At 34.5% G+C, this 17,327-nt stretch overlaps 1 protein-coding gene across 1 annotated transcript in view; it reads right to left on the reverse strand.

Annotated features, from left to right (window-relative positions):
• Window positions 1-17,327, reverse strand: part of ORC5 (origin recognition complex subunit 5) — a 94,848-nt gene that overhangs the window by 40,125 nt on the left and 37,396 nt on the right. The window contains exons 7-11 of the mRNA XM_045827932.1: window positions 14,797-14,845; window positions 14,625-14,715; window positions 4,134-4,186; window positions 2,633-2,745; window positions 1,638-1,685 (exon numbers count right to left, since the gene is read on the reverse strand). Coding sequence (XP_045683888.1) covers window positions 1,638-1,685; window positions 2,633-2,745; window positions 4,134-4,186; window positions 14,625-14,715; window positions 14,797-14,845 — 354 coding nt within the window. The remainder of the gene's footprint in view (window positions 1-1,637; window positions 1,686-2,632; window positions 2,746-4,133; window positions 4,187-14,624; window positions 14,716-14,796; window positions 14,846-17,327) is intronic.

The raw sequence follows: 17,327 nt of genomic DNA on the forward strand, positions 1-17,327 counted from the left end.
CAGACTCTGGCATGGTATGAAGGGAGGAAAAAAGTCTTCCCTGAGAATTTTAATTAGAAACCAGGGCTAACAATGATTGGAGGCAGAATTCACACTCCTTGTGATCCGAAAATCACCAGGTGAGAGTTGAATTCCAAATGATCCCAGGTTATTGGTGTTCCCGAGTGACTGCACACAAGTAAATGTAAAACCTTTTTAAATGAGCACACCTCAGGTCTCAAAAATTCTAAAGATTAAGTTGAGCAAACATCTAAAAATAACAAAATGTTCAATAAACAAGGCATAAATGCATGAGTCAGCAAAAATGGAAAATTTAGAATTAGACCACCAAGGACTTCTAATATGGTGTAAAATATAGAATATAAAATAGGTGTTTTTATGTTAAAAATATTACTAGCAAAAGTGTAAAAGTGAAAAAACTTGAACCAACAGAACTTCTAAAAATTAGAAATAAGATTACTGAAACTATAAAGTTAACATAAACAGAAAAAGAACAGACAAAACTGAAGAGAAACATCTCAACACGGAACTGAAAAAATTACTCAGAATATAGTATACAGAGACCAAAGGGAATGAAGAATGAGAAGGACTTCAAAAAGTTGGGCACAGTGAGAAGACTTACCCATATATCTAATCAGTATATCATAAAGACATGTTAGAATGGAGAAGCAATATTTGAAAAGTTAATGACAGAGAATTTATGAGAACTAAATAAAGGCATTATTATTCAAATTCAGGAAGCAAAAGTAATTCCAAGTAAAGAAAACTTCAATCCAGACACACCACAGTGAAGCTATAAAAATGCTAAAGGAAAAGGAAAAAAGAACTTAGAAGCAGCTAGAGAAAACACAGATAAAGAAATTGAAATAAACAGACTTTTTAAAGCAGGAACACTAAAGCCAGGAGACAGTAAAACGATGTCTTCAAAGTCCTAAGAAAACACTATCAGTTTAGAAGTATATCCTGAGTTTGTAAGAGTAAGAGTGAGAAACAAAAGTCACAGCTTCTATAGTGCCAAGTTTATATTTCAAACTTCTTCATCTTCTGCCAACAGACACAGAAGTGGTTTAGATATACAACAACATGGAACAAAAATGCACCTTTGAAGTTCTTCTTGTCCCACACTTCCACCCTCAAACGTATTCAGTGCCTTTAATTCCTATGCATCTCCAGATTTCCTCAGATCAAACCAGCTTGCACTGGGGTTTAGGTTTCATTCAGCCTCTCTGGTCTGCTTAGTCACCTGCATATCTGTGTACTATGCAAGTCCAAATTTTGTGGGTCTCTCATCTACTTATTCCTTATATATTTACATTTTTATTTCTTCAATGCCATTTTTGTGGATGTTTCAAAGAAGAAAAGAGGAAAATCTTCTGTGTTTAATTAAAAACTACAGGGTGATCTTTTCTATCTATTAATTCACTAGAAAAAGTTGTCAATTTTTATCTCTAGTACCAACTCCCTTGAATGTACCTGCAGTCACTGTATTCAACATAGCAAAATACTAGTACTGTATTATAATGGTACTGTAGCGATACAAATAACTTCTTATGTCCAACTGACAGATAAAAGCATGCATTATCCCCATAGTATCCTAAATTCATGATTTTTTCTTACAGAAATTAAAATGTGAATACCTTTTCATGTTTCTTTAGAAAATTGGTTTTCTTGATTTTCCCATGATGCTGAAATTAAGGAAAATAATTTTAAGATTAAAAAAAGGTAGTATTCCACAAAACCAGAAAACATACTTTGTTTAAAATGTGGCATGGATAACACTAATTTATGTATCTTAAACTTTTTTATTTTATTCTGCTTATCACCTCAGATATCACCTTAAAATATCAACATATTTTAGCCGGATTTTACTGAGATTTTGATTGTAAAGATTACTTCTATATATAGAGAAAAAGCTCTTAAAATAGTGATACTTCCTAAAAGAACTTACTATATTGATTTATTATAGCATATTTATTTTTATAAAAACAATAATTCTAAAGATAAATGGGTTTTTACACATCCCTTAAGGCAGGCTGTTAATTCATTAAAAAAAAAAAAAACTTAGTTGAGAACATTTAATTAAGCACTTGGGATTCAATAATAGGAAAAAAAATAGATGTGGTCCTTAACCTCATGAAATGAAAGATATGACAGAGATGGGCAAAAAACCAAATAAATAAGTCTATTACAAATATATTTAATAATATATAAAATTGCATATTAATTTTTCAAAAAGAAATGAATTCTAAAATGGGATTTCTTCAGCTAATATATATGCAGAAGAGGCTCCTAAATGTTCTTGATAATGATGTATGGAGTGTACAATGTTGTGGCAGTTGTGCTACAATAAAGAAGTTACCAGCCTTAAATTTATTCCCATCTCTCATACTTCAAACAAAATCTTATGTGTATTTAAAATCCAGAATTATTACCTAAGGTATAGTTGAACTCTTCTGCGAAATTATCTATTTTTCCCACTTAGGTTGTGATTGTAATTTAAAGCCTTTAGAGGATGAGTCCTAATTACATATTTAGTAGTATCTCATTATAATCTCTGCCCCTTAGAAATGTACAGGTATTAAAAAATTTCAAACTATTCATGGGATCTAACAAAATAAAAAAGAATTATTACCTTTAGGAAGAACCTCTTGTCAGTTCTTGCTGGATTATATGAAGCAAGGTATGCAGCAATTAGAATAAACTTAGAGTAATACGGAAGTTCCACATGAGTGTATGTCGAGAGACCTATATAACAAAAAACTTTTATGAAGGTATTTAACAGGCTATGATGAGATTTTAAGTATCTCATTTTTTCTCACTTATCTTTTGACTTCCATATGGCATTACCTCATCAAAATGGCCTTCTCCTTGAGCTTCAAGTACCATGATAATGATGGTGGTGGTAGTGATTATTACTGATATGCTTTGCTCATTTTATTATTTTTGTTTGGCTCCTCCTATTCTAAAGTCTAAATCCTACCCAGCCTACCCTTCAAAGCCATACTCTCCCTTTAACCTTCTCTGATGCTCCCCAAACATACTAAAATGGAAAAATCTGTCTCTACTATTGTGAATCCCTACTTTGTGTTTTTCACTTACGGCCCACGTAACTTTATACCTATATTATTAAAAGTTAACTATACTGAAATTATATTTCTTACCAACCTATACCGTTCACTGAAGGAGCCATGTCTAATTTTTTTTCTATCACTACAGTGCCTTTCACAAAGGAAATAATGAATGAACAGATAAATAAAACAACTGAGTCACTCAAGCAGCACTGATTTTTACAGGAGAAGAAGGAATCTGATATTTACTGAAAATATAGTAGGTGTCACAAATTGTGCTAAGTATGCCTGAATCTTTGCAGTAACTTAAAGCTAGATATTTTTCCCATTTTAGATGAAGACACTGACTGAGTTGGGGTCAAGAGCACACAATTAGGGAGTAGTGCAGACCAATTATTGCAGGTTTTCTAACTCCAGCATCTATTTCTTTCCATTAAAACACACACCTAACAGTCACCTGTATAACATCTAGAGCACTGAGAAACCAAAATAGGCAAAATGCAATCTTAGTACTACTTCATTCCATACCAGTTTCCTCAACCACTAGCCACTGACCTATTTTTAAATACGAATATTTTAGATATTCTCTTATTTTTTTTAAAGTAAAAGCTGTTCTACTGGGATAAAACCAAAGTAACAGTTTCTTTAAAGAAAACAAAAACACAAAGCTTTTAAAACATAACCAACTGAAATGTATCCCGCAAACTAGATTAACATAAAATTGAATTTTATTCCATAAAACTCATGAAATATATATATATATATATATATATATATATATATATATATATACCGAGATGAAACTGTCATATAATTGTTTTAACAAAAGTATTTAAAAAAATAGAAACCACTTGATTCTTGCATGACAAAATTCCAACATTCAGAAAACAGAAAACTGGTATACTAACTTTACCTCCTCCTATTAAGGTGGAGGTTCACTTAAAATATCGGTATAGCTTACAAAGTAAATTTACTTTTATAACACTTCTGACTGACGTTATCTGTAGTATTAACCTCAGTATCTTGTTTATTAGTAATAAAACAGTCTTAATATTTTCTTAATACCTTCCAGTTGTCCTGGATCTGCATCATCTTTCTGTAGCTTTTCCCACTGTGAACTTAAAGAAAACAGAAAAGCAATAATGGGTTGAAAATATACAAAATCAATATACCATACTTAAAACAGAGTTCTAGAAAAACTAAAATTTATGTACAAAATAGACTCAATTTCCCTATAAACAAAATACATACATGCAATATGTATGTTTGTACCTCTACAAAATCATATAAAGTATATTAGACATAAACTTATATAACATACCCACATACTAATTATTTTTAAAACTTTGATCATAATTGTAAAGCTATCAAAAGGTATCAACAAATAATATTACTTGTCATTCAGTAAAACGCCCAATGTTCCAGTTACCATATTAAGTAACAATTGTTATACACTATGTCTAATTCAGTAACAATCCTTAAAATAAGCATCATTGTATCAGGACACTGAGGTCCACAAGTTAAGTTGCTAGAACTGAATCCTTGTAGGTGTCTGCAGAGTTAGTTCATGCAATTTCCATTGCCTCATTCTGATCTTACTTGCAATTACAACTATTTTTTTAAAGATTTCATTTATTTACTTTTAGAGAGAGTGAAAGGGAAGAAGAGAGGAAGAGAAACATTAATGTGTGGTTGCCTCTCACACACCCCCTACTGGGGACCTGGCCTGCAACCCAGGCATGTGTCCTGACTGGGAATTGAGCTGGTGACCCTTTGGTTCACAGGCCAGTGGCATTCAATCCACTGAGCCACATCAGGCAGGGCACAATTAAAACTAGTAAACAGCCCCAAATATTATTAAGACTATGAAGTGATTAACATATGTCAAATCCAGTTCATAAGAAAACATACCATAGTGTAGTGAAAAGACTACCCTGGGAGACCAAAGATTTAGTTGTATGACATTGAATAAATCAATAACCTTCACATCAAAAAGTAATGCAATTAGATGCATTGATCTGTAAGAACTTCCTCTGACTTTTAAACTCTCTAATAAAGCTCTTAAAATGCTAATTGAAAAGAAAATGCCAGAACAATTAAATATACTAAATAAAACTAAACAGTTTTTCAAATCTGTAAGCACAGCTGAATATTCTAGGAATACAGAAAAAGGGAAATTTTGAGAGGCTACTAGTAACCTATGTGAAGAGCAAACCTAGTCTAACAAGTTGACTTTCAAAACATAATTTCCAGCCCTGACCAGTGTGGCTCAGTTGGTTGGGCATTGTCCTGCAAGGCAAGGAGTTGCAAGTTGCATCCGGGCTGTCTGATTTCTGGTTGGGGCACATAACTGGGTTGCAGATTTGGTCCCCAGTAAGGGCACATTCAAGAGGCAACCAATCAAAGTTTTCGCTCCCATTTTTTCTCTTCTTTTCTCTCTAAAAATAAATAAATAAAATCTTTTAAAAAATAGATCATTTTTTCCATCTCACAGTTACTTGACAGCACATCACAGATTAGAAGGCATTTTCACGTTTCTTACTTCTTATAAATGGAAATAAAAATAAATTTTTACCAGTTACAATATTATAACCCAGGCTTTGAGACAGTTTAAATTAATATGATTTTCTTATATAGTGATCACCCATTTAAGGTTCTTATTTAACCTCTCAAAGGACAATAGGAAGAGAGGAGACTATAACATTTATTAACTGTCTACTATTAACCCAGGTCTTAACATACCCTATTTAATCCTCATAACCTTATAGGATAGACTTTCATTTATTCTTTAGTTTTTTTGTTTTTTTTTACAAATGGCAAAACTGAGAGTCAAAGGGGTTAACTAATTTGACAAAGGTTGCAAAGCTACTAAGTGTTGGAACCAGCTGTCAATTAAGATTTGACTAAAAAGTCCACCAATGTTGTAAATAAATATGAACTATTAATTCCCAAAGGTGAATCAGAGTCACAGAGTACAACTGTATTAATTGATAGAATAGGCTAGAAATCATAGCCCCGACCAGGTAGCTCAGTTGGTTAGAGCATCATCACAATATGCCAAGGTTGAGGGTTCAATCCTCGGTGGGGACACATACAGGAGGCAACAAGAAAATGCATAAATAAGTGGAACAACAAAAATCTATCTACCTCTCACTCTTTCTAAAAATCAATAAATAAAAATTAAATTAAAGAGAAACAGTAGGCTAGAAATCATAATTGTCCAAACTGCTTATAAAAGCTATATAAAATCAACATACATTCCAACAACAGCTTGTTGAGTCAGAATCTAGCCTTCTATGACTATTCTTTTTCTTCTGCTTATTCCAAGTATTTAATCTCAATTAGAAAATATGAAATATGTGGTTATTATTTTTAATTTAATAAAATTTATTTTACATGAATAAACGAGGTCAGGGATATTGTGGGGGGGGCAAGTCATTTAACTTAAGCAATTTAAACACTTTCAAATGGATCAGTAGATATCACCAGTCTTAGATGGAAAGTCTCACTGGTCCTTTATGCCACTTTGAGAGAAAATAATGGGACTATGGGCATTATGTGTAGTATGAGTAGAAAGGTAACCATTTGGAATCAAAATGGAAACTATCCTACCAAAACTTTAAAAAAAAAAAAAGACAGAAAATAACCACATAAAGAAATTCAGCAAATTAACATGACAAAATTATAAAACATATATACTTCATATCAATAAATACAAATGAGATAATTCACCCATTAAAGTAAAAGGTTTTCAGAATGCTTCAGTGAGACAGCAGGTCAGATCAGCTTATTTCTGTGCTCTATACCTTTTTGTGAAAAAAGCACATTGCAGATTACATATCATTGCAAATTGCAAAGGGAAGATGCTTTTGCACATGTAAAGATACATATGTACATATTTGAACACTTTTGAAAAAAGATACAAGAATAGGCCAGAAAATCTATACGGTTAGGAAAACAGTGAAAGGGATACAGATGGATATGTGGCTTCTTCATAGTTTTAACTTCTGAATTTTTCTGGTACCCTTCTCTTCCTTTTTCAATAATCAATGAGTTTGCTCTCCTTTGTCCTTTCTCTCTCCCTCTTCGCATTTTTAACTTTGAAACTATGTTATTCCTACCCTGTTAGAACATGTAATGTATATATTGTATTCTTTCAACCTTTTTCCCATCTTTTAGTTTTGAGCTAAAATTAATTAAATTAGTGCTCACCATAAATCCTTTTCGTAGTTTTCCCCAGTCATCTCTGTTGTACCAACATTGTCAGTAAAAGACTCTTCTGAAGGGGTTTGTGAACATAGTGTTCTTTGAGTTCTTACATATTTAAAACTGTTTTTCTACAGCCCTGATAACTTGAACAACAGATTGGTTGGATATAATATTCCTTACCTGAAGAAACTCCTCTCTCCTTGAGTTTTTTGAAAATGTCATTCTACTTGTCTTTAACAAAGATTCACTTTCCCTGGTAAGTGAACTTACCTTTCTGCATGGGAGCTCAGAGACTTTTTTTCTTTAATATTTATTTTTAAAGTGAAAAGCATAAAAAGATCTCTGCAGTAGGCTGAATAATAGTCCCTAAAGATGTCCATGCTATAAGCCCTGGACCCTGGGAATGTTACCTTACATGGTAAAAAGGACTTCTGAGGATCTTGGGATGGCGATGTTATTCTAATTATCTAGGAAATGCAATGCAATCACGGGATTCTTATAAAAAAAAAGATAGCAGTTCAGAGAAAAGAGAAAATGATACATTGCTAGCTTGGAAAACAGAGGAAGGAGCACAAGCTAAGGAATGCAGATAGCCTCCAGATGCCAGAAAAAGCAAAGAACCAGATTCTCCCTAAACACTTCAGAATGGATGCAATACTATGCACCCATTTTAGACTTCTGACATGCAGAAATATAAGATAATAAATGTTCCTTGTTTTAAACTACTAATTTGTGGTAATTTGTTACAGAATAATGGACTAGGACAGTCTCAGAATTGACTGTTGTGAGTGAAATGGAGAGATGAACCCCTTAATATACAGAGTTGCCTTTTAACTCTGGAAAAGTTTTCTTGGAGTATAGTTTTAGATCTTAATTCATATCCATTGTTTTATTTTATTTCTTTAAGAATCCCAATGATACATATATTGAATCTTCTTTGCTTGTAATATTTATTACATTCTACTTGATTATTTTTATGTCTTTAGGTTTGTCCTCTTGGTTTTCACTTTCCTCCTCAATATCCTTTATTACATAGTGGAACCTCTGTTCTTGAGCTTAATTTATTCTGGAAGACTGTTCAAGAAGTGATTTGTTTGGAAAGTGAATCATTCATATTCATGCATCCTCTCCTTTGTCAGTCACCTGAGAGATGTGTAACTAATCACACAGGTATCAGCACAAAAGGGCTGTTGGGTCAAGAACCAAAATTTTGTTCAGCAACCAAGACAGTTTTTCTGTGAACAACTTGGTCCAAGATGGGAGATGTCAAGAACCAAGGTTTGACTATGTTCTCAGTTAAATCCACTCTCCGTAGGAAACCTTAAAATTTCATTTTCATTTCTGAGACGATTAATTTTGCTTGAATTCCATTAGTGAGTCTGGTTAGTTTTTGTTTCCCAACCTCTTCTTCTTCAGCCATTTTTCCTGAGTTGTTAAATTTCTAAATTTAAAGTATTTTTCCATATCTGAAAATGCTAGTTTAAAATCTTTACATCAAGTTGGAATATTGTGTTACATCTTCCTCTACTCTATTTTGGGTCTGAAGGGGTAATTTCATCAGCTAAAATGTTTTTATTTACATATTCTGTTTCTTCCTATAATAACCTTTTCATGCCTTTTCTATTTCATTTTCTCTTCACTTTGAAATGCCCCAAGTTTGCTTGGATCAGTGAACAGATGATTCTATAAATGCAGGTGTGAGGGTTTTGGATGACTTAGTAGACTTCTTAATTCTAAAGTACTTTTTTTCTTTAAGAATAATGAAGCAGTTTCTTTAATACAGGTATAGTGCCATTTTAACTGGGATAGACTGGCTTATCTTCTTGTTTGACAGAGGTAGGTATAAGAACTGGAGAGGGTGTTAGCCTTAATTTCTACCCCTTTCTTCTTTCTTCACTGCCAAGCCTCCAAGGAGATGGCATGTCCTTCCAAATCATCTCTCAGCCTCCCTTCAGAAACAATACTTTCCCAAGACTGCCATACTAATTATTATCCTAAATAGTCATAAGACACTTCCTTTTTTTGGATTCTTTAATAGACAACACTCTATGCATAGGGTCCAGATCTGTTGTCAATATTTCCTAATCAGGGTTAGACTCCCTTTCTGGAGGAGATTTCATCTGTATTTCACCACTACTAGTCAACCCTATCCAAGGCCCCCACTACCCTCTTGTCTTTTCCATGCAGTCTTTAGCTTTTCACTTTAGCATGAGCTCCAGAGCTGGCTCCGCAGGCTTTAGTTACTTCACTATCTGCATATAAATTGAAGTTTTCAGTCAACTCTACAGACTCCTAGTATGCTGCAGGAAAGGGATACCCCTGCAGGAAAGTGGTGTTCTTTGCTCTTCTTATCAATCTTGTGGAGAGAACTGGATTAGGTGGCCATCATTATCCTATGGAAAACTACAGTTCTTTCTTTCATTGTTTTGTAAGAATTATTATAACAAATAGACAATTTTTCCCACATTTAAAATACCACAGGGTTTTCTATTCCATGACTTCCAAAACCTCTCATGAATAACTTTTTATAACTGAAAAGAAGAATAACAGGCCCTGGACCAGCCAGTTGGCCATGGGCACATTAAGAGACTTCCAGCCAAGATGGAGGCGTAGGTAAACACTCTTTACCTCCATGCACAACTACAACAAAAATTACAACTAAATTATAAAACAAGTATCACCCAGATTCATCAGAAAATTGAGTGCTATGTAAGTCCAACAACCAAGGATTTGAAGAAGCCACATTCATCCAGAGGGGTGCCTTTTCTACATAGGCCATGCTACCAAGGGAGTCAAAGCAGCCCTACCTAATACACAGAAACAAACACAGAGAGGTTGCCAAATTGAGGAGACAAATAAAGAAATATGGCAAATCAAAGAACAGAACAAAACGCCGAGAAAAGAACTAAATGAAATAGAGATAAGCAACCTGTCAGATGCAGAGTTTAAAATGCTAACTATTAAGGTGCTCAAAGAACCAGTGTGCACTGCAACAATACAAAAAAGACCCAGGCAGAAATGAAGGCTGCATTAAGTGAAATAAAGAAAAATCCACAGGGAACTAATGGTGGAGGGGATGAAGCCAAGAATCAAATCAACGATTTGGAACACAAGGGAGGAAAAAAGCATTCAATCAAAACAGCAGTAAGAAAAGGTATTTAAAAAAAAGAGAGAATAGAATAAGGAGCCTCTAGGACATTTCCAAACATAGCAATACCTGAATCATAGGGGTGCCAGAAGGAGAAGAGAAAGAGCAAGAAACTGAAAACTGAGTTCCAGCCAAGATAGAGGTATAGGTAGGAAACTTTCGCTTCCTCGCACAACCAAAAGGAAGATAACAACCAATCTAAAATCAATAAACCACCAAAAGCAACAGAAAATCAAACTGCATGGAACTCTGACAACCAAGGAATTAAAGCAAAAAAAAAAAATCAACCAGAACAACCAGACCAGTAAGGTGGCAGACTGTACGGGATGACCCAGAAAAACTGCAGTGAGGCAGTGGACCATGGGGGCAGGGCTGGCTGCCCAGCTAGGTGGGCTGCACGGGAGGGGCTGACTTAAGCGGAAAACTGAGACTCAGAGGTGGCTGAGGGCTATGGCTGGGGTTGCAGCTGTGGGAGAAACTCCCAGTCTCAAACTAGAGTCCCTTAGAAAGTGAGGTGCAGACGAGCAGACAGGTCATCTGCACTGTTGCCTCTCTGGCCCCTTCCCCACAGGCAGCGCCACATTCAGCAAAGAGGGTAACCTTGCCAAGGTGAATACCTAAGGCCCCGCCCCCTTACAACTTAATCAGCTGTGCCAAGACAAAGAAATATGGCCCAAATGAAAAAACAAAGCAAAACCTCAGAACTAAGCAATGAGGAGATTGCCAACCTATCTGATGGAGAATTTAAAGCCCTGTCGATCAAAATGCTCACAGATCTGATTGAGATTGGTCAAAAAATGAAAGAACAAATGAAGAATACCCAGAGTGAAATAAAGCAAAATATTCAGGGAACCAACAGTGACAGGTAGGAAACCAGGGCTCAAAGCAACAATTTAGAACAAAAGGAAGCAGTAAACATCCAATCAAAACAGAATGAAGAAACAAGAATTCAAAAAAGGGGAGAGATTCTTACAAACCTCTGGGACAACCTGAAACATTCCGATATCTGAATTATAGGAGTGTCAGAAGGAGAAGAGCAACAGCAAGAAACTGAAAACTTACTTGAACAAATAATAAAGGAGAACTTCCCCAATCTGGTAAAGGAAATAGACTTTCAGGAAGTCCAGGAAGCTCAGAGAGTCCCAAAGAAATTGGACCCAAAGAGGAACACACCAAGACACATCATCATTAAGTTACCCAAGATTAAAGATAAAGAGAGAATCTTAAAAGCAGCAAGAGAAAAGGAAAGAGTTACCTACAAAGGAGTGCCCATAAGGCTATCAACTGATTTCTCCAAAGAAACCTTGCAGGCAGGAAGGGGCTGGAAAGAAGTAGTTGAAGTCATGAAAGGCAAGGACCTACATTCAAGAATACTCTATCCAACAAAGCTTTCATTTAGATTACAAGGGCAGATAAAGTGCTTCCCAAGTTAAAGGAGTTCATCATCACCAAGCCCTTATTATCTGAAATGTTAAAGGGCCTTATCTAAGAAAAGGAAGATCAAAACTATGAACAGTAAAATGACAGCAAACTCACAAGTATCAACAAATGGACCTAAAAATATACAAGAAAGAACAACGAAAACAAAACCTAAGCAAACAAGTATAACAGGAACAGAATCAGAGAAATGGACATCACATGGAGGGATTTCAGTGGGGAGGGAGAAGGGAGGAATAGAGGAGAAGAGGTACAGAGAAGAAGCATAATTGGCAGGCATAAAATAGATTGGGAGAGAGAAAAATGGTATAGGAAACAGACTACTCAAAGAACTTATATGTGCAATCCATGGATATGAACTAAGAGGGGGAGGGAATGGTGGAGAGGTTGGGGGTGTGGCAGGGAGGATAAAATGGGGAAAGTTGGGAAAACTGTAATAGCATAATCAATACAAATACTTTAAAAAATGAAAAAGAAACCAAAAACTTATTTGAAAAAATAATGCAAGAAAATGTCCCTAATTAAATAAATGAAGGAAACAGACATACAAATCCAGGAAGTACAGAAAGTCCCAAACAAGTTGGACCCAAAGAGCACCACAACAAGACACATCATAATTAAAATATCAAAGGTTAAAGATAAAGAGACAATTTTAAAAGCAGCAAGAGAAAAGCAGAGAGTTACCTACAAAGGAGTTCCCATAAGACTGTCAGCTGATTTCTCAAAAGATACTTTGCAGGCTAGAAGGAACTGGGAAGTAGTATTCAAAGTAATGAAAAGAATGGACCTATAATCTAGATTACTCTATCCAGCAAAGTTATCATTTAGAATTGAAGGGCAGATAAAATGTTTCCCAGACAAGGTAAAATTAATGCATCATCATCACCAAGCCATTATTATATGAAATGTTAAAGAGAACTATACAAGAAAAAGATCAAAACTATGAATATTAAAATGGCAACAAACACAGAACTATCAATAGCTGAATCTAAAAGAACAAACTAAGCAAACAACCAGAGCAGGAGCAGAATCATATATATGGAGATCATTTGGAGGGTTATCAGCTAGGAGGGGGAAAAGAGGAATAGGAGAAAAGGTGCAGAGATTAAGGAGTACAAATTGGTAGGTACAAAAATATACAGGGGGAGGTTAAGAATAGTATAGGAAATGGAGTAGCCAAAGAACTCATATGCATGACCCATGGACATGAACTAAGGGAAGAGACTGCTGGAAGGAATGATGTACAGGGCAGAGAGGGGCAAAGTGGGAAAAATTGGGACAATTGTAATAGCAAAATCAATAAAATGTATTTAAAAAGAAGAACATTATCTTTGTAATGTTCATATTTATTGAGAAACTATTAAATTTTAACCTTAAATATTAACTATTAAATTTTCAGTAGCTAATTAAACTAAAGACAAAATTAATAAACCAGCTTTGAAAATAAGGTATTTAAGAGAGAGAAGTAATAAAAGACTAGAAAGTAAGAAGAACAGATAGCACTGTTTTTAAATTTCTAATGTTGCTTTGTAACCTAGGCTTCACATTTAACACCTATAAGGTACTTCATATTTCAAAAATCATTCTTATATATATTATTTAAATCTTCTAAGGATTATTATAGGAGGAAGCTGAGAAGTGGCATTTTTAGGTAACTAGCTCAGACCCCATAAGGCAAAAAATGTCTGAGCAGGAAATCAAAACCATGTTCTTCCTACTGTACTATGTGCCACTGTGTCTCTTGAGCAGTTTTGTTACAGTGAAATTCTAATAAAAGACAAATACAGATTTATAACTTGATTTACACATTTCTTTAATGATCAGAGTTTCATATCACTCAAATATCTCACAGAAATATATAGAACAAAGCTAAAACTGACTTTTCTGTAACTATCCAGATTTTTTAAATTTTACAATAGTTAGATATACAAGATCTGTCAAGAAAAAGTCCAACTACTGTTAATATAAACAAGAATGTTATGAGTGACATCAATGTAACCTGGCAGCCAAGAAGAGTGGACTGGAATACGCATTTGAGAACAATTTTGATTTCACTGTACTAGGCAGCAGGGACAGTAGACGCTGCTAAGTGAGAGTGTGTACTGGGTGGTCGTCACATCCAAAATGACTACATGAGTACAGCAATGACTCTGCATCATATTTTGTATAAAGCTTGAACATTTCTCTGTAGAAACTATATGGATGATTCAGAAGGCTGCAGCTATGGGCAACTGGTGATAGGCTGCTTCATCATGACAATGTGCCCTCTTATGCATCATATCTCATGCAGTTTTTTGGGAAAATATCAAATCATCCAGGTAATTCAGCACCCCCACAGCCCAAATTTGGCAAACTGGGACTTCTGGCTTTTCTCAAAACTAAAATCACCTTTGAAAGGGAAAAGATTTCAGACCGCTGATGAAATTCAGGAAAATACCATGGGACAGCTGATGGTGACTGGGAGAACTTTGTGAGGTTCCAAGGTGCCTAGTTTGAAGAGGCATCATTGTCCTATGTACAGTATGTCTTGTATCTTGTATCTTCTTCAATAAATGTCTCTATTTTTCCTATTACATGGCTGGATACCTGCTGGACAGACCTTATATAACTCATGTCAAATTATGTCCTTCCCTAAACAACAAGAAATAATATAAACCTCTAGAGTTTTTTACCTTGCTCACATACAAAAGAAAACTTGTATACTATAGTAAATATCCCAAATAAATATATGGAAATAATATACCTACTAAACAGAAAATTACCTTGATATTTCCCTGAGATAAACAGTCTGCATGGCCTTCTTCAAATGAGGTTCAATATTTCTCCAGAGTTTGCGAGTATCACGTTCACTTGCTACACCAAAGGGAAGAAAATTTCAGTAATTTAGAGCTTACAAATTTTTTTTCAAAAAAGTAAATAAAATTACATAGTTACCTTCTCCTTTAACCACAGGTTCACAATATTTAGGAAAATTAAGTACTGCCTGTAAATAACAACAACAAAAAAGTAGTTATCAAAGGGAGAAAACTGTACTTGAACAATGATTAAAATAAAATTAAAAATAATAAAAATAAAAATATCCATGTTTACTAAAAAAAAGTAGTTATCTACCACAATTAAGAATTATTTTTTAAGTAAAATTTTTATTACAATTCAGGCTATTTTATTTTGATATAATTGTTGAAATAGAAGGTTATTATAGCTTATTACTGCAATAATAAAACAGCAAATACCAATAATGGTAGTAAAACATTATGTAAAATATTTCTTAATTGGCTAAATTCTGACTAATCTATTAGTGCCTAGATATAAGACAATGCAACAAAGCTAATTTGCCATTTTAGAACAATTATGTTACAAAGGACCATAAAACACAATGAAATACCCCTAGCCCAAAGAATTAACCTGTTATTTGCCAAGGTCTCTTCATTCTCTCAAATTAAACGTCATCTAGTTCTGTATAACTCAAACTATTTTGACTGGCAGCACTGCTGAAGACTGTTATAAAATCAAATTCTTAACACCATCAGAATCCTGGGGATGAGGCCCAGGAATCTACGTTTTAACAATCTCACTAGGAATTCTATGGATTCTAAAGTCTAAGAAGCACTAGTTAATCATAATTACTTAGTAGTTTTCCATAAATCTACACTGAATTCTACTGAAAGGTAGTTTAAGCAAATTGAGTACAAGAGTTGTCCAAGCAGAGTCTCTATATTTAAGTACACTTATAAAACCTAGCTCTTACTAACAAGTGGAATTTTAAAAACAAAATATTTGTTAAATACAAAATACTTTTCACAACTTTGGTTACTGACATTTAAATGTGCTCTCCAACATTATGCCCATTTCTCCTATACTAATCCTTACAGATAGGCAAGTCCCCACTTCTTTACATTAAGGTTATTTACAATGGAACTGAAGTACCAGACCACTGGTATTTTAAACTGCCCTCTCAAATACCCAGAGAATGAAAATATATAGAATACTAACAAATCACAAAAATATCCAAAGACTAAGCAGAAATCATTTTTATATGAATTTTTATATTATGAATTTTTAAAACCACTGTACATTCTCCCATAAAACTTCCCATTATTCCTTACCATTTAAGTATACAATTTACTCTTAACTAGTCTCATTAATGTAAAGGGGGGGTAGGAGAAGTAAAACTTTATTAAGAAATGACCAAGTGCTCAGAGCATTTTAGTACTCATAACAGTAACAGAAGGAGCATAATTATCAAAAGTTAACTATGGACACTAGTTCTCATTACTGACAACTGAACTTTCATTATGCCCATTTGTCGGCTGAGGAGAGAGAAGCAAAAATTTGCCTATAGGCACACAGAGATTCCACTGCCTGAATTTATGATTGTGAATCTGTGAGATGTTCTGGGAATTTACCTCAAAACCAGTAAGATGTTGTGTTGTCAGGCCTGATTCAGGTGAAACAGAGAATACAGACATCCCTAGTTTTATTGTGCTTCACAAATGTTCTGTTTTTTTACAAATTGAAGGCAAGACTGTCGTCCACTGGACAAAAAGTTAAAACTCAATTTATTGCAAAACTGCAAAACTTAATTATGGTGATCTGAAATGCAACCTGAAGTCTCTCCAAGATATACCTGTATTTCCCTTACATTGCAAAGAAAAACCTGCATTACTTTAAGAAGCAAAACAATCTGCGATGAGTCCTGAGTAGGTTGCCACAAGATAGGACAGGCAATTTGAGAAGCTTTTCCACTCTTTCTCAGTGAGATTTTCAGAAAGCCCTCACTATTATATTTGAAATTGTTTGTTAGAAAATAATCTGATACATGTACATTGTAATAAGCAAAATCGTAAGACAGATGCCAAGACTCCTGGCCCCTAGTGTACACACATCTTCTGTTATTCAATCAAACATTTATTTAGGCACTGCTGTGAAGGGACACTGTAATACAATAAAGGTCTCAGAGATTATACAATACTATTTATGGAAGAGTTAAAACAAGGAAGTGATCAGATAAGTCAGACCTAATCACACAAGCCCTTGAAAAGCAGTTTCCTCTGGCTGGTCCCAGAAGAAGTTAGAGATTCGGTGTATGAAGATTCAATGTGCCCTTGCTGGCTGGTAGATGGAGAAGGCCAAGTGGCCAAGAATGTGTATGGGCTCTAGGTCTGAGACAGACTCTTGGCTGACAGCAAGCAAGGGAATTTGGAACCTCATTCTTACAACCAAGAGGAACTGGATTCTGTCAGAATTCTGAATGAGCTTGAAGAAATTTTTCTCAAAATGAGAATTTAGTTCAGCTAAAACTTTATTTTTAACCTTGTGATGTCCTGAACAGACAAGCCAGCAACACAGTGCCTGGATTTCTGACCTGCAAAGTTGTGAGCTAATAAATGAGTGTTGTTTTAAGCCACTAAATCTGTGGTAATTTATTTTGCCAAAATAGGAAACTAATACATGCATTAAGTACA

The sequence above is a fragment of the Phyllostomus hastatus genome, unplaced genomic scaffold, assembly GCF_019186645.2.
Source record: "Phyllostomus hastatus isolate PE091 unplaced genomic scaffold, TTU_PhHast_1.1 phas_scaffold_78, whole genome shotgun sequence".
In the NCBI taxonomy this organism is placed as follows: Eukaryota; Metazoa; Chordata; class Mammalia; order Chiroptera; family Phyllostomidae; genus Phyllostomus; species Phyllostomus hastatus.